At 38.6% G+C, this 25,608-nt stretch overlaps 1 protein-coding gene across 3 annotated transcripts in view; it reads right to left on the bottom strand.

The window, feature by feature from the left end:
* Positions 1-9,442: 9,442 nt before the first annotated feature.
* STRN (striatin) overlaps positions 9,443-25,608 on the bottom strand; it is a 66,766-nt gene continuing 50,600 nt past the window's right edge. For 2 of the 3 annotated variants that reach the window (XM_064445867.1, XM_064445865.1), the window contains 8 exons: positions 20,704-20,879; positions 19,663-19,710; positions 18,863-18,984; positions 17,860-18,027; positions 15,508-15,648; positions 13,181-13,288; positions 11,766-11,852; positions 9,443-11,636 (listed from right to left, as the gene is read on the bottom strand). In XM_064445867.1, the coding sequence (XP_064301937.1) occupies positions 11,467-11,636; positions 11,766-11,852; positions 13,181-13,288; positions 15,508-15,648; positions 17,860-18,027; positions 18,863-18,984; positions 19,663-19,710; positions 20,704-20,879 (1,020 nt within the window). In that variant the 3' untranslated portion in view covers positions 9,443-11,466. The remainder of the gene's footprint in view (positions 11,637-11,765; positions 11,853-13,180; positions 13,289-15,507; positions 15,649-17,859; positions 18,028-18,862; positions 18,985-19,662; positions 19,711-20,703; positions 20,880-25,608) is intronic. The other variant, XM_064445866.1, reaches the window with a different exon arrangement.

The following is a 25,608-nucleotide window of genomic DNA, read 5'->3' on the forward strand; positions in this document are numbered from 1 at the left end:
CATATGCAGTACATGTCATCTTGTATGTGGTTAAAAAATAAACACCAAATATGGTCCATGCCATTTTAGTTTCTGCAACACAACTGAGGTTCTTACTAGAAGACTTAGCATGGTTGGTATAGCCCCAGGTGTTTGAATGTCATCCTTTAACATGCTCAGCTGAAAAAATAAACAACCCACCCTAAAAGTGAGCTAGCAGAGGAAGGACCCCCAAATTACCTACCAGAGGAACCAGTCATTGAAGCAGAGTCTAATGGCTGAATGGCATCAGAATCATGCGTACCTTCCCAAGTCTGCAAGACCATGTCTTATTTGGAAACAGACTTCTTTTGAAAGCTGAAAAAATTTAACAGTCTCTACACACTTTCTAGAGGCAGGGCTGAATCAGAAAGGATCTGTCTAGACGCCTGGACACTTGATGCTGGACCACTTAGTTTCAGATGCCTGACCAGTGCCGTGGAACCTGCCATCTGGCTGATGTGCACAAGAGAAAGGCACCAGGGGGTTGGACTTGGAGGCAGGGCAGCCAGCCAGGGCTGGGAGCCATCTGAAATAGTCACTGGATGCGTAGCCAAAAGGGGGTTGTCTGATCATCCTCTCCCTACGAAAAAAGCATCTTTGCACTTGGGAGTTGGGCTGGTGGCTTATTGCTGCTCAGCAATCACAATGCAGAACACCCACCTGGAAATAAATACTGACATCCATGCTCTGAAAGCCATGGGGGAGCTGTATGACAGCACCTCTCGCCCCTAACTACAGCATTAGCTACTCACATTCTGGGTGGACAATCAAAGTTCAATTCAAAGTTCAACCACCTCTTCAGAGACTCAAACCCATTTCCCAGCAATATCTCACCTTGCTGGTTCAGAGGTGGGACACTCAGCACTTCTGCTGCCATGCCACCCTGTACAGAAGGCATTGCCTGCTGTGTGCACCCTCTTGCTCCTCAGCTGCTGCCGCTTTGCTGGTTCAGCAAGAGGAGGGTTTCCCCATGGCAGCTGCTGAATTTTGCTTTTCTGACAGGCAGGCAGAGGAGCTTCCTCTTCTTCCTTGCACTCCTCCCCCCACAGCTCTCCAGCACACAAGGGGAACTGTTCCAGCAACCAGGAAAAACTCTGGAGTTAAGCATCCAGAGAGGACCAACCCAGTGGTCCTTAGTGGATTTAACACCATACCTGTAAACTCCACAGAAAATTATCCACACTATCTACTTGGCAAGTCAAAGCAAGTGGTAAATATCAGAAATATTACCTAGACACACTATATCAGTCTTCTGTGGTACACATACCTTAAATTACTTCATGGCTGAAAAAAGTCTTTCTCCCTATCATTCTTCTAGTTATTTTTCTCTGCCCATCAGCAACATTATGGAAACAACTTGAGCCCTTTTCTTTTCCATTCCCTTCTCAGTTTAAGAAGTCTTAGTACAAGGCCATCTACGTTTGCCAAATCACCTACATATTGAAAACATTGCAAGTGCATGTCTATATAGCTGAGCGCCTCCAACTCAAAGTACTTTTTTTTTTTCTTCTTAAAAACTTAAAACTGGGGGGTATCACAGGTTTTAGCACTGCATAAGCTACACCATTCACAATCAGCTGTCAGTCATACTGAATGGCAAAAGAAGCAAGTGCCATTTTTCTTAACCCCAGGTTAACCCTTTCTCTGATTTCTAATAAAAACTCTGATAAAGCAGCTCAAGAACTCCAACACTCACTCACAGCAACGACTTCTTTTTAAGCACAGAGAGATGGTAGTGAAAAGTTTCACCACACGGCCAAAGAGAACATACCCACTTTTCTCACACTCAAGTCATTATAGGGACATGTCCTGTTCAAAGGCAAACGCATAAGGACGTTAGGAAGGCCTCCCAGGTGGGAAGGTCACTCCTACATTGTTCGTGAAATCTTTCTCCCTACCTCAGGAATCTTCTGCTGACCCTCTCTGGAGGCAGAGCACTGGCGTGAACGCAGCTGTATTGTCAATTCACAAAGCAATTCCTCCTTTCCTGTGAGGAGGGAAGATGAGTAGGACTAAATCAGAAGGCTGATTTTACCTACCATGGAGAGGAGCAGAGAGCTTCACTTATCCCACCTACAAGCTCTGAAAAAACAGGAAGGACTCGCTAACGAGTTGTTCTGCTCCGTTCTGTGTAGGTTCCCATACCACCCCCTCAACAGTGCCGTTCTGAGCATCTTCCCGTAGCAACCCGACAACCATCTGTGATGTGTGGTTTGCTCTCCCTCATCCTCTCCCCAGGGGCAGAACCGTGCGCTTATTTTTATGTTAAATGAACGTTCTCCCCAGGAAGCAAGCGCACCATGTCTCGCTGCGATCGACCAGCTCCTGCATGACGGCACCGCACCCACTCTGCATGTCTGTTCACCCCATGAAGATACCAGGCACTGAGTGCCTAAGTGCACGGAAAGATGTAGGGTGCCAACAGTGAGAAGATGGCAAAGCAGCACAAAACCAAGACTTAGGGAGAATAGAGTAACTGAGACGCTGCTGTGAATGGTAACGCTTTGCACAGTTCTGACGGAAGCTCACATGAAGTTACCTCATGCCCGTCCAAATGCGTGTCTACTTGTCCTAGTCTGAGTGCGCTTCCCGCTCCTAGTACGCATGTGATAAAACGCAGAATTATGAACACAATACAAAATGTTGAAAAATAGTATTTATTAGCACCCAATTTACATAATTATATGGTACAAATGACACTCGCTGCTGTAACATTAAATAAAGCTGCTCTTCGAAACCATTGCTTATTTCTGGAAGTTCATGTGATTTTGCTCAGCACAGAACGCAGGTACAGTATACAGCAACCCCACTTCACCACTGTCATACCAATACAAATACCTGCATGGTTACCTCAATGTGGTCACATTTTAAACAATACACTGACATAAGCAGTTCTATATAATTTTAATTACAAAATATTTACTTGACTTATTCAGGCAAGTCAACGCAGCTTTAATTATAACCTATCCAAGAAGCTTCACAAAATAGGAACTGCAGTGGAAAAAGAGAAAATTCAGGGCTGTGACTGAAGCTCAAAAATATACTTGTGTATTTCAAAATAATCTCCCTCTGAATTTTCTATCTTTGCCATTTTAGATATTTATCCAGGAATTTAAAATATTGAATTTTACTAAGAAATTTAAGTGTTTGAAGAAGCATTTCCATTTAAAGCAAAAGTTTTTACTACTTATATTCTAGGTTTACCAAATCTTTGGAGAGTGAATCACTTTTTCACTTGTCCCACGATTAAGAAGCCTTTCTGAAATCATGACATACATGAAATTTATGGATCCTTACTCCCAAGAAAACTATTTCCTTCACAAGTTAGAAAACAGAATTTCTCACTTAACATTCACTTTTGTACGACAGCAGCATTCAAGCAAGGTAATTTGGTGGTACTGAAATTCTGACACAGCCTTGTACCGAGCCATACAGAAACTGACAAGCAGGCTATTACTCAACAAGTAGGTATTTCTCATTTGGATCTACCACTTTGCAAGACACTTGAAGCCCAACATTGTTTCAAAGTAGTCATTCAAAACAGGTGTGCAAAATCATAACCTCAGCATAATTCTGAAAGGGAGTCTTAATTTCCTTTATCTGTGTGTATATCAGTCACAGTAGCCTTTTCATATCAACTATCTGTCATGGAAGTGACCCAAACCAGAAGATGGAATTACTAACATTTAAGTGGCTATCACCTGTGGTATCTTCTCCAAAAGAGAACCGTCCGGTAACTCTAAGTTCAAAAAAATCCGAACTATGGTCCATATGGCAAAGAAATTTGTACGGAAAGTTTTTTTTTTTAACTGACAGTTTCTTTTAAAAGAAACCAATTGCAGATATTTATAGGAAATACAATGCAGGTAGTTGATATGTTGACAAACGTCAACAGAAAATCTTACAGCAACAATAGTCTTATCATGGATTTTCTTCTACAAGTTTTTTCAGATGCATAATTCAAGGAAAACATAGCACAAGACTGCTTTTCAGCCTGCTTGGGCTATAAAGGTACAAGAAACTAGCTAACATGCTCAGTTTGCGTTTCCAGAAAACGTGCTACCACATATGAAATACTTTTCAAAACCTATGCATGTTTGTAAACGTCTGACTGCAAGGAAACAATTCTAGGAGCCATACACCTGAAAACAAGCTACATTCAAAAAGCACTATCTTGATGACAGGAAGAATAAAAAAATAAATTCTTAATGGAAAAATATTAGTTTGAATTCCATCGTTTATCCCTTATACAATGTTTTTGGCTGCTGCTAGTAAGTAATCCAAAAATAAAGAAAATATTTGGTTTGGCAACAAGTTATCCCTTCCCTTTCCGAATAGTACAAATCCAGCTGCATAGATCTTGTCTCAGCATCCCAGTCTAATAGTCTGGTGTGAGGACCAAGGGTTCCTTGAAATAGCAAGGAAGTAATTTTGGGAGCCTGCAATTCAAAGTGAGGGAATACAAGTAGACCGGGCTCAAGGACCGTGTCAACACGAGGCTTTGAACAGCTTAACACACACACGTGTGGGCATGGATTAAACGGGGGTGTGATCTCCCAGGATCACAACGTGGCTTGGCAGCATGAGCAGGGCAAAACTAGTTTAACACACAATACCACAACCTAGAGTCTATCAGGAGGAGGGTTGGGCTAAAGAGCATATATTGGTATTAAATGCCTTTTTAGTTCAGCCACAGTTTGGATTTTGTTATCCAGCAACAAATCTCTCCTGACAATGAACCAGCTGAGACCTATAAATTGTACTATTCAACTGGATTTACACCTTCTGCAATGGAATTCAGAATCTCGAAAGCATCTTAAATGATACAGCACTTAATACATTTTCACAATAGACTACAGAGCAGCAAAATAAAGTCAGCAGGTGGGGTAAGAGATAACTCAGTAGAATTAAGTGAACTGGGAATGAAGAGGTACAAATCAGCCTTTTGGCAGTGGGAAGGGTACGGCTGAAGCTGAACCCCCCCCACCCTTCAGAAAACACTCCAAGAAAAAAAACCAATAGTTCTTTCTGAAATAGACTGTGCAATGACAGTCCACTGCAGGGGGGATTTTAAGAGTCTAAGAAAATATAGCCTAAAGGAGGATTACATTGGGAAGATAAACAGGTATCAAAAGGATAGATAACCTGCACAACAGACATGTCATCAGCACAGGCAGAGACATCATTTTAAAGGTCTTACTTCCCTCCATCCTCCCTCCTGGGATTAGTCCCACCAACTGAACAAGAGCAGTTGCCTGAGCAAGGACTATTTCCGCAAAAGTCATCCTAGTCCTGTCCCCCCATCCCAAGGTGTTTGTTCATTTGCTCTGTTGTACTATCTTTCACAATTTGGGTTATTTCTTGTAAAGCATCCCCTACATAACTGGATGGATGAACGCTGTGGTTTTCATCTGTTTCTTTGCTGCTCAGTAACACTGCAGAGGTTTTGACTAGCAGTTTATAGGCTGTTCGTTTCAATAATGATATTCATCTCTAAGCTTAAAAACACTGATGATGAAAGAGTCAAGGCTGTTCACCCACTGCAACCCTCTTCAACTAAATACATTATTAGATTTAGATAAAATCTTCTCAATTTCTTTCTTATAGAAAAAGGGAGCTTCCTGAAACACCCAAGTAGTTTTTTCAGGGAAATCTCTACTTTCTCTCTGTCACTCAATACAACAGCTACGCTGAGCATCCCTACAATAGTCACCAACAGCAGATGCCCAAGAAAACTCAAATTACCGTGTCAAAGATTGCAACATCTTATACAAACCTATCTACCATATGTAAATGGTTTACCATCATAATCTGGTTTCTTCATTCTTAATAGTGTAGTCCAAAACAATTTCCACTAAACAGCCACAAATTTCAGAATATTCTTAAATGCTATATTATAAGCAGCATCATGTTTTCACAGTTAATTCCATTAATCTTATCAGCTCCTCCATTAAAAAGCTGAAAGACATGCTAAGTGAGTCACAAATTACCTGGAACTGGTTCCATTCACATCTCGTTTGTATGATAAAGTACTGAAGGGGTATTTTTCATGGAATGGGATATTTAATGTGAAGTGACTCATATAGATGACACTGTGTGTAATATAGATTAAATATGTAGAATATGACTGAAGAAAAAAAAAAGAAAAATGAGAAATAAGCTTAAAGTTCTACTCTGCTTCCCAAATTTTGTGGCTTTGATTCAGTACTAATGGACATCATGAGACAAAGTCTTAGTCCTGCAATTGTGTTTTTAAACAAATGTTTATCTGGAAGGAAAACAGTAGTCCCACTACAGTGTCTGAAGAACTTATCTTGGCATCACTTGCTCCCCAACATGAAGAGTGTGTTAACAGAAGAGTAACTTCTGCTCTTAGAATTTAAGTAATAAGCTATTATAAATCTCCTGCAATCTCCTCACCTAAAGTGACATAGTTTTGAAATCTGAACAAACTCCAGCTTTTACTTTGACACAAGAATGCATAATTTGGAATCTGGACATATACTAGATTTTATACTTCATATAACCTGCAGCCAATGGACAAATTAATAAATCTGAAGAATCACTATGGGAAAGCCTTGCTAAACTTGCTACTCTAAACTTTTAATGGTTCGCTTTGTGATACCATCGGGCTAAACTCCGTGCTGCTCCCCAGCCCAGTTCTCCCGAAATGACACCAGTCACACAGAGGGCACGTTGGTTCTGGCCATTTCACCCACTATCCACCCCTTACAGAGTTCAACAAATCACAGAATCACAAATGGTCTCCCTGCTTCCCTCGCTGTTCAGCACACAATCCAAATGACTGCTACCGACAGATCTTCAAAGTAAAAATACAAATAATCTCATTTGCAGACACTCCCATGCTGCAGAGTGTTACACTGCAAACCTCATATGCTTCAGCAAAGAGAACTTTAAGGAGAACCCTGCTATAGCCTCTTGCTGTACAGGCACAGGGACAACCACAATGGCTGCATTTTCTTCCTTAACTCAACCCACGTTACTAGGTTTTACTAAGTTTATTGGAGATTTCACACAGGTGTTAAGTAGGCTCCCTAGGACAGTCTGCAAAGACACTGCCAAACCACAGCCTGCAAATACACATCTTGAAAGGCATTAAAAACCCCCGAAACTTGCTTATCTGATGGTTATGCGTGCTTTTTAATTTTTTGCTTCCTTTGGGATGCTGCCAATGTGGCAACAACACTGCTCAAATGACACGTCAGTTTACAGAAATTTCTGCTCCCCAAAATTACACTGTTCAAACATGAACAAGGAGGTGTGGAAAGGGAATATATCTGTGATCAAACAGGTGTACTGAAAAAGGTGGTACAATTAAGTCCTTTATCTCTTACACATTTATGCAAAAGGACAAGTTTCTAGTTACTTTAAATTCACAACTGCGGAATCGTGCTGTATGACCTAATCTCAAAGCTGTACAGTGAACATCACACACTCAAAGACATTACAATTGTGACTGCTTTAATGTAACATTATTTGAAATCACATGGCCTAAAAAATAACCTACAGTATGTGGCATATAGTTGTACAGGCGTCTTGCTAAAGAACTTATTTTATCAAAATAAAGATGAATGAGATCCTAAAATATTCATCGGGTGGTTTTCTTACAAGCAATAAAATCTTTCACTTTGTATGTCAAAAGATTTTTCTCTCTGAGGAACAAAAAGAAATGCAGACGCTAGGATTTTGTAAGAGTGAAGAAAATATTTTCCACACTATAATTATATCTAGAACTTCCAGGCGTCTTCAAATCATTCCATGCAAGCGTTTTGGTAACTGAATCAAATATGTGAAAGGAAACAGCACAGTGAAGTAAATTAGAAATAAAAATGACAGTATCTAAAACTAGTGGACCAATTTTCAATATATGGAAGGACTGAAAATTCTCCCATTAAATTAGTTAGTGAAACCAAAATCAGTAGCACAGGCTAATATACACAAAAGATTACATGAGTTAACCATTAAAAAAAATGTACCATGTAAATTACATATGGGAAAAACAGTAAGTGTAAAAATACTGACGCTGCAGAAAATGCTTTTTTGCAAGAATAAGCCTTAGGTCCAGTTTTGTTTACATCTTCAATAGATGTATGTATCACATTCATGAAAGTTACCAATTCCATTGAACCAGGAAGAACTGCATGTAAAAGGAAAAAAAATAAAAATAATTTAGTGCCCTCAGAGATCAGAAGTTCAAAGCTTATAAAACCCAGGACAATCATGAAACAGGAATTAAGTATCCAGCTGCAGAAGAATAACAACAACATTCTGAAAGCGAAGAAGAAACTTGAGAAGCAGCAATGCTCAAAGTTATTTAAAGCAGTTGTCAGAAATAAAGAAATATGATTTGGGTTTGTGAGACACTAGCCAGACACAAAAAACATCATACTACAGAGGAAAAAAAACCAACCAAAGGAAACCCACACTTAACAGATGACCTTCAGACTAAGTCCAACAAATCATGCATGTGGAATGGTGGTGTGGGCACCAAGATATGGAGAGCTGAGTTAAAAAGCTGAAAACAAGAAAAAGTTGTGTAAAAAAACCTGACTAAAAATAGCTTGAAAAAAGTGGAAAAGAACAGAAATATACAGCTAGAACCAGTGTGTGCATGCAGGTTCCAAATTACAAAGACGATGAGGAATATGTAATGGCACAAAACATGGCTTGGAATACTGGCATGAAGTTACAAAAAGGAACTACTGAACACCATGTAAATCCTCCTGTCAGTGAGATGCAATCATTGAAATAATCTTCAAAAGGAAGCCTAATTGTTTAGAACATATATGAAACCTCACTGGCCAAGAAAATATTAAAATGTACAAGTCTACAACCCTGCTTTAGGAAGCAGATGGACTAGATAACCTAAATAAGTTTTTCATCCCTAACTCCTAGGATGATGTTCAGAAGATCTGACAGGCTCATGCACAATACCCTGCAGTCCTACAAGTATGTGAGCAAGTACAGTAAAAAGACATTGACATCAATTATGAAGACCAGCACAAAAATATATATACTCCACAACCTCTTTGTAAGGCTACATTTGTTTTGTTTGTTTGTGGTTTTTTTTTTTAAAAGGCACCTCATCCTCTAGCTATTGCCAGCTTTTTAAAAAAATCACTCTTCAATTTGAGCAAGAGCTCAATAGTGAGAAGGAAACATCTTTCAATTCACATTTGAACAGCCACTTCTTACATTCCAATTGTAATCAGAATGACAGTCTTTAAAAACAAGCATGCCAGCCTATGAGTTTTATGTACATCAATTTAAACAACTGTAACTACATATTGTATTGTGTAAGCAAAAGCACAACATTCATTTCATACTCACACCGTTATCCTTTGTATAGACAAACTCAAGAGAGCTCTTAATACTAAAACATTAAAATTCACCCGTGGAGTCTTCCCTTACTAGACATATTTAATACATGTTTACAGTATATATACACATATATAATATACATAAGTTTTTGAATTTTTCAAATAAATCTTTGTAATTTCCTCTTCAAAAAGAAATAAAATAATGACACAAAACATGAGTCAAGTACACAGAACTCTTACAAAGTTGAATGCTCAGTTTTGCAGCCAAGTTTCCCCCTTTCCATCATAACCAAAACACTTTATAAAAACTAAATAATCTGAATTACTATTGTAGTCATCTGTTCCCTGGTAAAAGTTCTAATCTTATCTATGGAAATATATTGCATATCAATATAATGAAGTGACATATTTGAATATTCTGAGCAATAAAAGGTATTCCAGGATATTTTAGCAGTAAATATGATGTGTTGCAGGCTCAAACAGCACAGCTCAACCTTTTATTCTGAATAATATAGTTGATTTACACTCTGAGCTCAGCTTCAGTTGTGGTCCCATCCCCAAACACCACTCTAAAAACAACACAGTCAATCCCTATGTTGAGATCTTTCAATGATTCTTTCTTAGAAAGTGTCAGTTTAAAGGTAAAGATTTATCAGTTTCCAGTCTTAACCTCAGGCTGGTATGCCAAAGAGTTGCATCAGGTTCTTTCCTACTCACATCAGCACCAGAAATCATCTCCAGCAGTAATTCTGCTTTCTACTTCCATTAGAGGAAAACACCAACTTCAGCCTTATGAGGAGAAATAACTCTGATCACGCATAATAGAAAAGAATCCACTCACCTTCCCTTAAGAAGGGATAAAAAGACTAAAAGATTGGACTAAAAGTTATTTGCCCTTCAAATCAACAGAGAAGCTCTGAACAGATACACAAAGCACATCTACTGAGCAATTACAAGAAGCACTTGTTCTTCAGGTAACCTAATCAATGGTACAATGCGCCCAGTGAAGCGGAGAAGTTAAGTTGTTCCACAAATGGTGAAGTTGGGAAATACCTCTAGAAGTAGCAGAATCTCTGAAACTGATGGAACTTTGTATAGTTCCCACCTACTGCACTAGTAGGACCCATACAAAGCATCAGGTATAGGTTTAATCTTCAAAAGCAGCATTTCACTGTTATCCTTAATGCCCAGAATGATACCCTTTTGGCAGGAACAGAAAGAAGAGATGAATATTGATAGTTAAGAGTGTAGGACAGCTTCTTTGGAAAGCTTTGTGATAATTTTTTGTGCCAGATCTCCAAGAATAAACACCATTATAAATCTGAATAAGTTAAATCTGCTACTGCAGTATATACAGATAGCTTCAGTCTATTGTTAATTGGGACTAGACTAAAGGCTCAGCTTGTAGCCACATGCTAATACAGTCTTAAAAAAATTATATAAATTTATTTTTCAAACTAAATATTTATTGTAACACAGAAGATGTAACAAAAAACTTTACTGCATTGTAATTTATGTTAGTAATTTGCTTTCCTCTAACTACTTTTATCTTAGGCTAGCAGCCAGGTGGCTGACATTAACTATCTGCTACTGCTCTCTGAACAAGATCTACTTTATTAAGACCAAAGGGATGACAAAGTGCCTCCCACATGACACAGTAATGAGCAGGTGAACTGACACTTTTTCCAGGTGATTTAATTTTAAGTACATTAAGATTCCTCAATAAGAAGCATCCTAGGAAGTTTCCCTCTTTTCCTACTCCCTGATGCAATTAGACCCCTTCTTTCTAGTACTCTACTTTATTAATAGAGCATACATAGACCTAGTTTCACCCAAGGCCTGCCTGGACGAAAATTGACACCCTCTGAAATAAAAGCTTTTCTTTTGTTTTGTAACTATTTGAAACTGAGAGTTTCCAAGCTCTCAGCACCAGCTGAGGTCACAGAAACTAGAACAAACATCAATTTAGAAAACAGCGCCCTGCAAAACTAAACACTTGCAAACATTCTCTGAATTATAGGGCAGGATGACTCATGCCCTCCTCTTCTCTTTTGTGCAGCTGGTTAAATATATACAAAGCTAGAGTTGAAAGGGAAGCACTCTGTCATACAAAGACTTTAGCCAGAGCATCTGCTCCTGCACTGGCTATGTAACATTTGGAGGGGTGGAATGCCACGTCATGAATGGACTCATCAAATTTTTTGCGATGAGCAGTAAATTCTTGGATGCAGGTCTTGCTTTCAAGATTCCACAAGCGAATAGAACAGTCATGACCTAAAGAAAAGGGGAAACAGGTTTGGTTTTTTGGGTTGGGTTTTTTTTGGTCTTTTTTTTTTTTTATAAAATAATTCTCATATCTGCCACCATTATGAGAAAAAGAAAATGAAAACTGAATGTACTTACTGCCAGACATCAAATACAAGCCATTAGGATCAACAGCTAAACTTGTAACTGCATCTAGGTGAGCTACCATGGAGTGGATCAGTTTTCCTTTGAAAGAAAAGATTTAGGTTATTTTCTGCAATTCACTTCGTTATCTGTATTCACTGCTTAAACCCTACCACAGCTCATATTGTAAATACAGGATCTTGTCCTATGAATGAATCCTTAAAATTACGCAAGAAGTCATTCTTTCAATGTTTACAGTCTCAGGAGAGGCACAGTACCAATATCACCAACATTGTTAGACCTTTGTTTCATGTGTGCAAAACCACCATGAAGCTGCAAGCACTTTACATTTTAAATATCTGCCCCTTATGTGAATTAAGGAAGTTCAGGAGTAAGATCTGGACTGGGAAGGAGGAGAGGGGCTGAGTATACCAATAAGCAATGAATATAAACTACATAAGAATATGGGATAATTTTAGTCAATTCAGAGAATTAATGTTCTATTGCAGCTTATTTTAATTACAGTAATGATTTAATGTTAAAAATAAGAAATCATAGGTCAAAGTTAGGATTTTGTTGCAGATGATAATAAAACAAACAAATGAGCGCCTGTTTCCTTTACTATTTATACAGAACTAAATCATCAAATAAATCAGCTATTTTCAGCTTTTTCCTCAGTTTCCATTGGGTCCTTTCACCTCTTCCTACTTCACATACATCTGGGGAGTAGCAAACTTAAAATGAACAAGAATATTGAAAGATCTCAATTTAACTTTTCAGACAGTGTGACCTGAAAGCGGAGTAGTCACAAACTGAAGATTATCAAGATTCACAGTAACAATACCAGATTAATAGTACCAGTCCTATCAAAAAGTCCTTTGAAACCTAAGGGATTTATAATTACACATCTCAGTTGGACTCTCACTAAAAATTAGAAAACGTATTATAAGCTGTCCAGCTGTTTCTGCAGAAGTGAGATTTGGAGAAATACAGAGGATCAAACTGAGAACAATGCCTACAACAGAACTTCCACCTCCAAGCCATCAGGCAGAGGTCTTGGAAGCACTAAAGTAGTGCCAGAGTTTCCTGCCCTCAGATCAAAATAACACAGACGACAACAGAATAAACATGAACATAAGCAATGAACATTTTAAAAAAGCTTCCTTTAATGTTAAATATTGATAACCCCCATACATAAGGCATTTTTAAAGAATGGACAAAGAATGATGCAGGCTCCTTATCAGTGTGCCAATGAAGTTTTAACTGGGCTAGCAATCTTTGGCCTCTACTGGTGATGAGAGATTTCAGTTTCAGAGGATATGCAATTCTTAACATCCCTCAGCATTTATGTGAATAAATCAAAATGAAATTCTCTTTACGTTTTATGTTATACAACTGCTGTGACTAGTACCTGCTGAAAAGATGCATACCTGTATTGTTGTCATAGAATTTGATGTGTCTGTCTTCATGAGCAGTGATACTAATTGGAAGAGTTGGATGGCTGATGACTCTGTTTATCTGACAGGAGGAACTAACTGCTAAGAAAAAAACCCACACATATCAATACATGTAAATTGTTAAGCTTTTTGGAAGATTGATTATATATTTATAAGTAACAATCTTAACTGCAAAATAATTCTTAGCTTAATAAAATGGAAAGTCTCAGCTAGCACCTTATGTAACGTGGCTTACTCTAAAATACTTTCCAAATTACACACACACAGAGGCATACATAAACCATATGTATGAGTGTAAATACAAACAAATAAGGACCAACTTTTGGCAGTGGTTTTAGATGGGCCCAGACAAGAACATCAGGCCAAAAACTGAGTGAAAATACTTCTGCGCTTCCCCACCTCCACGTTCCTCCTCTGGTCAAGCCAAACTTTCTTCATAACATAGTCAGTACAAGAAAATTAACATTGCAGGCAGTATGTTTCCAAGCAACGAGGATCCTGTGCCCTCAACCTCATAGAGCAAAACCCACCTACTATTATTTGATATAGATAATTAAAATTGTTACTGAAGAAAAGGATGCTAGACTATTCACAGAAGAGCTATTTTCCTAGCCTTCAAGAACCTTGAAATACCATGCATATTTGTACACACACGCAAAAAAGAATATAGTTTTTTGATTAGAAATCTAGGCATAGCTGTGATGCACAGACTAATGCATGAGTGGTTTTAAAAGGCATAGACTACCACAAAAAGCCACTCCACAGAACATCAAAATACAGTTATCTTCTTTCATGTGGGAGTCGACTGTTTTTACTTAAACTGCTGCCAAAGAACACTCATATCATCTAATCAAAATCCTTACTAAAATAAACAAAATAGAATACTACTGTGTCAGCATCCTGATACCTGATCCTGATACCTGCTGTGTCAGCATCCACAGGACACTTCAAATTTATGAAAAGAGTAAATTACGAAAAAACACATCCATATTAATAAATGCTCCTAAAAGTACTAAATGCACACGAGACTGCATCACAGCCAGCTACCCTCACAGTTTTAATATGCAAGCAGAGTGAGGCTTATACTGAACAGCGGCGTTCCTACACGGTGGTGGTAAGGTGACTTATTTTCCTTTTACCTAGTTCTTGTAGAAATAATTATTTTGTTTTTAAATATATGTAAGCTTTATAGTACTGTTACATAACTAAAGATATTGAACTGAATTACTGTAAGAAGGTGGAAGTGAAAAAAATAGAAGGAAAAAAAAAAGGTAACATCCAGTGAAGAGATAACTGATTTAGAACTGTGTTTTTCAGACAGGAATAAATATGTGGGTTAAAAAAAGAAATCCTGCACAGCAAAGATTAATACAAAGAAGGGAGATGGCACTTTCCATTCCCTCTTACAAAATGACAGTCATTCAACCATTTTAAAGCGACAAGCGAAGCCAACAAGAAGGGCTTACTGACTTTTAAAAATATAATTAGACAGTAGAATTCATTAACATGAAACTTTTAGGGGGGAAAAAATTATCAACATTTTAAAAAAAAAGACTGAACGTTTATATTGTTATCATGTTACCATTTTGGCCTGAATATGAAGCTTCATGCTTCAGCTCATTCTGGTCTCTTTTCTAATGCTGGGGTACAATAATTTACTGATAGCAGGCTCCTTACAGTTTCCTCTAAAACTTCTGATACTGGCTACCACCATGATCCAAGGCATTATAAAGGACCTTATGAATATTATTCCACTGGAGCTTTGCTTTTCTCCTACAGTGAAAACTTCAACTAAAGCCCAACTGTAAATGAGCCAAAAGTGTATATAAAACTTAGAAGAGGGATACATCTCTGAGAAAAAAATAAAAAAGAATCTACACACACACTCCCCAATTTTTAATAAATTCAACTTTAGATTTGCCTGATATTACCTCTATCTTGCAATTTTGGTCTGAAGAGAGAATGGAAGTCTTGAAGCTGCAAAGATCACTGGGCTCTATTAAAGAAACCTGTGCTTTTCCTCATGCCACTGTTCCCTGAAGAGGAATTCAGATAGTGTGGGCTTGTTTCTTCTACCTTCTTTCAAAAGTATGCGCACTCTTCTGCTACTGAAATACCCACGAGGTCTGCTGTGGTAGTGATAACTTTCTGTTACACTCAAATGACAGCTCGTAACATAATTCACGCTATAATTTATCACGACACTGCCTAATTGTTCTAAACACTGAAATGACTATCAACAGTGTCAATCTTAAACAAGCAATTTCTTTGGTTTTGGTTGGGTTTTTTTTGATACATACTAGTATCTACACTTGACTCCAGGGTAAGAATTCGTTGCCGTGTTTCCATGTTAAAAATGCTAGTGTGTCCACTGTTAAATGATGCTACCATGAGGCTTGGGTCACTGCTCACAAGATCTACTGATGAAGGGATTCCCATTTCTAGAAAACAATGTAGAGAGCATTTTCATAAGATTTAATTGCTGTAAAGAAAACAATAAAAACCAACAAAAAATCCCAACCGGTAAGTACTTTAGTACCAAAATTATGAAATGCTATATTTTAAAATCTACACTATAACAATCTAAAAAGATTGCCCTGCATGATCACTATTTTAATCCTATTTTTCCCCGATATGCATATCAAGAACATTATTTACGAAGATGCTGTATGCAGAAATGCAGCTGGACAGAAATATACACTGAAATTAAGAAAGTAAGAACTTCCTGCCCCCCTTCCCTTCCTTTAAATGTAAGAGCAATTCTCAGTCAAACCTCCATGGCATCAAGTAAAAGGACATGAAATTGAAGTGGCAAAATCATTTACATGACAGATGATTAACGTTATTAATGTGGGCAAATTCAGAGCTTAAAAGACCCCCAAAGCTTTCCTGGCGCAAATTTTATATGCTGACACTATCAGCATGGAAAGTTACATAAATACATTATAAACTCATATTACAAAGCTTCTTCATCCTGCTTATTACAGTATACATCTAATCTCTTTACACTGTAGCTATCTGAACACTGGAGGACAGCAGGTCAAATCAGCAGAGCTTGGGTACAGGAAATATCCCTTAGTATTTTTCTCCTCAAATGCCCTGTTCACCACCCGTTATGTGGAAGAACAACAATTGCCAGGAGGATGAGGAAGAGGTAGAGGATGAGACACAATGTTAAGCAACCTAATGTCCATGGATCCAAATAATGCAAATCACCTCTCTCTAAACCTAAGATTCATGGGAGAAACATCTTTCTTGGACACATGACCTCAGGAATGTTGCTCAGGAATGGTGGTACTTACCTACTGTACCCAGCAATGTGCACTTGCAGCCCACAAAGTCAACCACATCCTGGGCTACATCAAAAGAATCGTGGCCAGCAGGTCAAGGGAGGTGATTCTGCCCCTCTACTCCACTCTGGTAAGACCCCACCTGGAGTACTGTGTCCAGCTCTGAGACCCCAACATAAGAAGGGCATGGACTTGATGGAGCGAGTCCAGAGTAGGACCACAAAGGTGATCAGAGGGCTGGAGACCTCTCTTATGAAGACAGGTTGAGAGAGTTGGGGTTGTTCAGCCTGGAGAAGAGAAGGCTCCAGGGAGACTTTTAGCAGCCTTTCAGTACCTGAAGGGGGCCTACAAGAAAGCTGGAGAGGGGCTTTTTACAAGGGCATGTAGTGATAGGAGAAGGGGTGATGGCTTTAAACTGAAAGAGGGTAGTTTTAGATTAGCTATAAGGAAGAAATTCTTCACTGTGAGGGTGGTGAGGCACTGGAGCAGGTTGCCGGGGCAGTTGTGGCTGCCTCATCCCTGGAACTGTTCAAGGCCAGGCTGGATGGGGCTTTGAGCAACCTGGTCCAGTGGAAAGTGTTCCTTGCCATGGCATGGGGGTTGGAACCAGATGATCTTTAAGGTCCCTTCCAATGCAAACCATTCTATGATTATGCTGAAGTTTATTTTGCCTCAAAGTTGTTCTGAAGAGCCAAGGAACTGTCTCAGCTCATGGGTTGCCTTTAGGACCATCAGGTCTAAGATAGTTTGGCCATGTCAACAGGCTCATTCTAGCTTACTCAAACAGCATCTTCAAGAAATTAGGCTCTAAACAATTGGATTTTGATTTGTGCATGACATTTCAGTCACTAAATCCAAAGGACTAAATTTTTTCAACTAGCAGCGTTTAGGATGACTACGTTATTGCTCTTCAGCTAATGTGCAAACTCAGAAATTCAACTGAAATCTCTTTTAGAGACACAAGGAACATAATCTGAGAAGGTACGATGATACTGGCCTGAGCTGAAGCACTGGTTACTCCAAACCTCTGCTGGGGGAAGAAACGGCTTTTTATTCTGGACAAACAAAAAGCAAGAGCCTAATGGAAACTCAGCTTGAACCTGAACTATGGAGCTGATACATTATACTCCAAGGTTCTAGTAACATCAGCACATCATCTGCAGCAGTCAGCTTTCAGGTATCTATGTAGGTATCTATTCAGCTGGCAAAGAAAAAGGGACCCAGAATTTACTCTTCCCCAAAACATTCATAAAGATATAAAATCCAGCAAAACAAACAAGAAGGATTTCTATTCAGTAGCCAAAATTATGACAGTCTGAATAGTGATGATCATGAACTTTAAAGTAGAGCAATTTTCGGTACCTTGATTATCATTAAAGATATTGAGAGCTGGAGCAACTTCTGTAGCTTTCCATAGACGTATAGTGCCGTCTGCTGAACAGGACAGCAAACGCTGGTGTGCTCCACTGTAAACCAGATCCCACACTGCATCTGTATGGCCTACAAAAGCACCTCTTAGAACAGAAGGATCTGTGAACAAAACACAACAAACCATGTTTCAAAACAAAATCTGAATTAAATCAATAGTGCTATCTTGGTTTGTGTTTATGGACCAACCTTAAGAAACTAGTCCATAAAAAAATCAACCAAGACCAATCAGGTCATATCCATACAGAAGTCTCAATTATTCTTGTATAAAGATGCTTCAATTTGGCATTCAGTTATGCAGTTTACAGCTAATGGAACAAAACAAAGTTTCAGCAGAAAGGATAGTACCGAAGTCAGCAAAACACACTTCGATTTTAAAATTCACTCTCAAACAGCTGTTAATGACACATCAGTCCCTTTTTTTCCCAAAAGTCAGCTTTGATGCCAACTGCATCTAAAGCTATGAGAAGTGAAGAATGTTTTAAAATACAGACACAAGGCTGACATCCATTTAGATCTGGTAAATCTTACCAAACTGGGTCTTTTTAGCTGTTTGCAGACAACATTAACAGCTTTGGTCTCAGACTGTACAACCTCTCTTTATCTCAACTGCAGAGATTTGTTGAAGAAAAGAACATTAAAATACACATTTGCTGTACTTGCGAGGTATCAGGCTTAGTCCTGTACTTTTTTAGCCTAGCTGTTTCTCCAAATCATGATGAGATCAAGGCCTTTTTTAGGAAAATGACAAATGTTATCTTCTCATCAATCAGCATCAGTATTAAAAATTTACTTGAAGTAATTGAAGCCAACATTCAATTTTCTCTTAACTTTTCAAAGAAGCATACCTACAAATTATACTATTTTAGCCACGTAACATTAATGTCACTAAATGTGTGTGTGTGTGAGAGCACTGGTGTGTGTGACAACAACGTACCATAAGAGTCATAGGGGTCGATGTTCGGGTTGGTTGTATTCCAGCCATGGATGAGACCATCTGTTCCCCCGCTGTAACACTGTTCACCATTACTGCTCATCACCACACAGAGCACTGGTCCACTGGAAGAAGCACACACATACATACACACACCCCCCCAAAGAAACATTGACTATTAATCCATTATGTGAAAACCAGTGACAACAAAATCTTCTAATTTCCCTGTTAGACACAATTCACTTGCTGCACGGACTGCAACAAGAGCTCTGCATAGTCAGATCATATGCTACAACACTTCCCACAAAAAATCCTCCACAACATTTGCTAACATAACTGAAATCAGGACAATTTAATCATAATGCAAATGAAATACAAAACCTGTCACTTTTAAATGATAGGCTTTGTTATTTTGCATTAACAGCTTTTTTCCCTTTTTTAAAAATCTAGGGCTTTTTCATGAAACCAATTCAGTAGATTTCAATTCACTGCAAACAGCTTCATTCTACAGATGCACATATCTGACAAAAAGGTAAGAGCTGCAATGATGAACACCTAATCGTATTTGAACTGTATAATTTACAGATTTTTTTCTTTTTAAAACTGTGGTATACCTAGCTCCAGACATAAATAATTATGCAGAAAGGAGATTAACGTATGCAGAGGTTTTAAATAACATGGGAACTGAAAGCATCGCATGGAATCACTAGTTGACAAGGTGGAAATTTTTTTTTAAAAAATACTGTGTCTGCTTAAAAATCATATTTCTCAAAATATGACAATGTTTCTCAGGAAATACTCACTTATGTGCTCTGAAGGTATATATTGGCTCTACATCAAGAGAGGCACTCCTAAATGAAGTACAAGAAAGTGTTAACATGTATATGATGTTACACCATGCTTTACAAAAATGTGCCAGAATTGCTAAATTCTAAAATCACCGTTACGTCCTTTGAAGTGTTTCTCCCACAACTTCCTTGCCCAGCATGACTTTTCCTATGGCCAGGAATTCTTTACATTCTTGCAAAATATGACAGGAGTTGGGCTTTTTTGTTTGTTGGTTTGGTTTGTTTGTTTGTTTAAAGACCTTCAAGGTACAAAGTCCACAAACTCTCACACACCAATCAAACCAGTAGGTAGTTACATCAATGGTAGCGAAGGAGTGGAGAGCCATCAGTATCATGTGGAATATATCATTAAGTGTTCCCAATCCCTATCAGAGGGAAGGAGCTTATGACACCTTGGTTTTATACCAATGCAGTAGGACAGTTACAACCCACTTCAAAAACTGTTGCTCTGGACTTTCCCAGTCAAGACTGCAGGAAGACCACACACTTTGCCCAGTCCTCCTAAAAGGTATGATGTGCTCTCTTACTATATTAGCCCACCTAAGAATGTTGTTTCTGCAAATTCCCAGCAACACAAAAGAGACAGCGTACAAAGGAACCCAGCGACATCTGTCAATGCTTAAAGCTGTACACATGTATATGAATATATATGTGTATACATATATATAAAAATGGATTTTTATACATTTATATACACATGCAAGCACACTAACAGGCCACATTTGAATATTTGCACTAGTAAATTAATCTGCATTGTTATCTACAAGGAAATACAAAAAAGTGAATGGTTGTCATTTTCACAAACAAAACACAAATACAGAGATTTCTTCTGCCACTCTTTGAAAGTCTCCATCCTCCTCTAAGAGCTTGTTTTCCTACTCTGAAATTCAAGGAACAATTTCCATTAACTCCAAGGGCCATCCCGTGAAACAGCATCTACAATTATTATTTTTCATAACTGAAAATTGTTTTTGAAACAATGCAAAAAAACCTTACTTTTTTGCTGGGGCTGTTTTTTGTAAATTCCACATTTTTAATGTATGGTCCTCTGAAGCTGTTATTAAGACTGGTTCAACTGGATGAAAAGCAAGACCTCTTATTCCATCAAAGTGACTTCTTAATGTGAATTTGGGGTTCCAAGTCTTTCTCAATGCATCCTTATTGTTTGCTATCTAATGAAAAAAAAAACCAAAACACCAAACCTGTAATTCATCTGGAAGGCACGAGGAAAGGAAGAAATCAGAAATTTAGTTTGGCATTTTCAGAAGATGTCAAATTTCCTCACCCAGTTTCGGTAACAAACTGATCTTTAGCAACAGTCCATTTAACACTGATCAGACAATTCAAAATGAGAACGACGGTGGATGTATTCCACAGAGGCAACAAGTAATGTCGCATCCACAGTAACGCAGTTTGTGCAATTCTGAAATGCTCCACACCTGTTAAGTTACGCAATTTAAAATCTGAAAAGTATCTTTCTGACTGATACTGCTGTCAACTCAGTTTGGTATTTGAAAGTTGATCTATACCTACTGGCTCGTGCATTAACACTGGGGCCTGACTCAACCAAGCTGTGGTCCCTGAATAGCTGAAGTACCAGTGACATGGCATCTCTGAAGTAAAGATCTAAGAGAAAGAGAGAAGTGTCTAGCAGCACAGAAAGGAACACAACCTAACTTACCTAAGGCAACACAAGCTTTGCAATAATGCAAGACAAGTAAAGCTTGCCAGAAAAAAAAGGGGGGGGTGGGGTGGAAGGTGCAAAAAGGACTTGGCTACACACTAAGAACGTAACTGGCAAGCAATAAGCTATCGTATATATAGACACAATTATTTGGCAATAAAGGCATTTTTAGCAGATCCAAAAAGAAAGCCCTTAAAAAAATAGCAGTTATTTCAAACATTGCTCCTCTGAACAAATGTTGATGTAAAATGCTGAAGAGGCTTTTATCACTCTGTCAGTCAACACTGCCATAGTTAAATTTACCTTCCCATAATTGCTGCCAATGCTGATTATGGAAAACCAGGAAAACAAGCAGTTGTAACTCAAATATTGATGATTTCATTATGTTGAAAGCTACAGATAGACCAAAATAATTTAGTCTTATTAACTGGTTAACTGCAAAGAAGAGACAACTGTTTTGAGCCACTGCAAGAATTTACATTTTATTCTGGAATTTTATTCTGGAATGGCGGGGCAAGGGGGAAGTTTTAAGAACAAAAATGCTTTGTCTTAAGTTTTGTTACTTCTGGATTTAGTAATAAAAATATGCTTCAGTTAAGAGGTTCTATAGATTTTAAACAATGAGAAAGGAGTTGTAGCAGTGGGTTTAGTCTTATCATATTTCTTAGTAATTCTGTACTGTCCGCTCAGGGAGACAGCTCAGTTTCTTTGCCAGTTTACTAAACTGAGTTGGCTCAATGAGGCAACAGACAAATGCTGGAGCTGGCACAAGGATAGGTCAGGACTTCAAAGTTAGCAGCTCTGGCAGATTTTCTGGAGATTGGCCAAGAAAGTCTCAGCAAAAAGGGTACAAGGCATACAGAGCATTCACAGGTATCTGGAGGGGAATTTGGTTGCCTCAATGCAGGCATCTAATGCTGGTTAGGTGACAAAGGGAACCCTGCCTACCCTCCAGCTGCCATACCAGCAGCACAGGTCCTGTGTCACATCTGCAAAAGCCACAGAGACACCTCAGATGGCCTAACAGTGCATGCCAGTTCTGGCAGGATAATATTCTCCATTTGCTTCTCATTCAAAGATGTTATTCCAAAGGAGTCCAAGATGATGAGTTTATAAATTGGGTAGGAGATAGAGAGCAGTCCCAGCTGGCAAACCAGCAGCAGAGGTGGAAACAGATCCTAGCCCTAACACACCACCTGCCCGGCTGCACCACCATCACTCCTCTTCACCCACCAGTTTCTCACAAGCTGCGAGAGGCTGGGTTACTAACACAGCAGCCAGCCTCCTTTTATCTCTCCCCACTAAAATACAATAGCGATGTAATCTGAGACTTGAAAAGTAGTTTGAGGAGGGGTGGGAGAGGATGGTCAACCGCAAAATTAGCACCTGATCTGGACTTGGAATAGTAATATCTGTGTCTATACAGACAACTTGAAAACTCCAGAAACTGCAATGATAGGCAAATATGAATACGGACACTTCTCTTGTTCAGAGTTGCAGGAAATCAAGCAAGAGCCTGCTTCAAAGTCCAAAATCTCCAAGTCTCTACACAATATTAAATGTAATGATTTTGTAGTTCAGATACTCTTATGTACAGCACTCAGTCTATTAAGATTTTATGAAGCTTCTTAATCTATCCAGATTAGGGAGAAAAACCAGAACCAACCAAAGTGAACATTTGTTAAGACAAAAATGTGTAAATAAAGCAAAAAGGAAAGATAAACTTAAGAGAGTATTGGCTAGCAATCTGGGAAATTTCATCTTGTTAGATATTCTACAAACTTACCTAAAAGAGGAAAATTTGCTTTTTTTTAAGTAATAAATTCATAATCTCCATTAGCCAGTGAAAATTCTTTAAATTACAGACAACCAAAGCAACATGTGAAAAAGGTAAGCCATGAAATGAGGTAGGCTAACACTGCCATGTTTTAGAAGAAAAGAATTCAGTAAAAGTATGAGTGGGAAGAAAAGGACTGAAAAAAGGAAAGTATCTTCAGCTCTTGAGAGCAAATACATTTAAAGACTGACTCACATGAAATCTTTCAACTTCATTCTCCATATGATTGAAAATTGACACTTAAAAAATGTCATGGTTTTGGCTGGGACAGAGTTGATTTTCTTCACTGTAGCTGGTATAGTGCTGTGATTTGGATTCAATATGAGAATGATGTTGAGAACAAACTGATGTTTTAGTTGTTGCTAAGTAGAGCTTACAGTAGTCAAGGACTTTTCCAGCCTCCCACGGTCTGCCGGGTGCACAAGAAGCTGGGAGGGGAGGGGACACAGCCAAGACAGGTGATCCAAACTGGCCAAAGAGATATTCCATATCATATGATGTCAAACCTAGTGTATAAACTGGGGGGAGTTTATACACACTGCTGGCCAGAGCAAGCAGTGATCGCAGCTCGGGGACTGGCGGTAGCCAGTCACTCACTGGTGGTGAGCGGTTGCATCACTTCCCCCCCTGCCCCTGGGGTTTGCCCCCCCCACGTTGTTTTCCTTTTCATTGTATTATTATTACTATTTTATTTTAATTATTAAAACTGTTCTTATCTCAACCCATGAGTTTTCTTACTTTGGCCCTTCCGATTCTCTCCCCCATCCCACTGGGGTGGGGGGAGTGAGCGAGCGGCTCTGTAGTGCTTAGTTGCTGACTGGGGCTAAACCACAACAAAAACACCTCATACTGGAGTTCCCACTAATCCTACCTGATGGACATTTGGCAGCTGGAAGAAGGTATGAAGTAGTCCAAAATAAAAACAGATTATATTATTTGTAAGCTAAACTTCCAGTGAAATTTGAAATGGAAAAATTAGCCTTTTATTTTGTTTCAGTAAAGAGCAGAGTGACAAGAACAAGGAGCTTTGTAAACTAGTTTTTTTTTAATTGTTAGCACCGGAAAAGATATGAGGTAAGGTAAGCATGACTATGAATTCCTGATCACAGGACTTCATTTAATAAACAAACAAACAGAAGTTAATATTCTTAACCACTCAGAAAAGGATAGGGGTGGATAAAGATGCTAGATCCCATACATGAACACTGTTAGTTCAGGATATGGAGACATGGACAAACACTGTAGTTTATATGGACAATTGAACAATGAAGTCAAGCACTGAAAACATTAAACTCCTTTACAGATGGTATAGGTTTGTCATGTCCTCTGAATTTAAAAATTCAGCATCAAAGTTTTAGGTGTAACCATAAAAGAAATTAGATTTGTACACTATCTAAGCCCTTTTTGGAAGTTAATTTAGGGAAGATTAGCAAAAAAAATTAAAAGCTGAGCCCAAATTAGGAGATAATGCTAAAATACTGAATTTTAGCAGAGATGTTCTACATCATTGCAATCCTGATGATTCACAACACATCACATGCTCAGAAACTTGCTTTAGTAGTAGCGCACATCTCTGCAGTGTCACTCTCAAAATGTGTGTAACCTTTTATTAACTATGTAATTTATTGCTTTACAAGTACATACAAGGGTAGAACTTCAAAGTAAGGACCTGCAGGTTATTTCTGAAGTCTCAGATTTGATTTGTGATATCAAAATCCCACATGGTAATTACTTAAGTGTCAGATTTGCTGAAGGGTATGACTCCTCTCCAACATGCAATAATAATAAAATCATCTCCGAAATCCCTCAACCTTGACAGAACTCAATAATGCAATAGCAAGATTAATCTGAAGTTGACAGATCACAAAGGAGCAGATGATGAAAGAAATACCTCAAGTATCTTTTTCCAAGAAAACAGAAATACAGACAAAAATTGCGTATGACTGAAGAAGCAATTTTAAGAAAGATTTTTCATAAAAAGTGAAAGAAAAAGACATAGGCTATGCACATAACTACAGCAGTGCTGGCCACAAGAGTCTCCCAAAAAGCCTCTGGTCCACCTTCCCATTTGAAATGAGACTATTGCCCACCCCAGGTGAAGTAAACTCTCCGCCAGCCAAGTCTTGAACATCTCCCAGGAGAAGGATTCCACAGTTTCTCTCGGTAACTTGCTTCAGTACCACTTCCTACTTCACACTTTTCCCTTCATGTCCAACTTGAACTTCTCAAGCCATAATTTACTACTGTTTTCTCTTGCTTCAACACCTGGCACTATGGACAAGCTTGGCTCTGTCATCCTTGTAAGCATCCTTCCAATACCTGTAGACTGCTATTTGAGTACCCCGTAGCCTCCTAACAACTGAACAAGACTAGTTCCCTC

Source organism: Phalacrocorax carbo, chromosome 3, assembly GCF_963921805.1.
Source record: "Phalacrocorax carbo chromosome 3, bPhaCar2.1, whole genome shotgun sequence".
Classification (NCBI taxonomy): domain Eukaryota; kingdom Metazoa; phylum Chordata; class Aves; order Suliformes; family Phalacrocoracidae; genus Phalacrocorax; species Phalacrocorax carbo.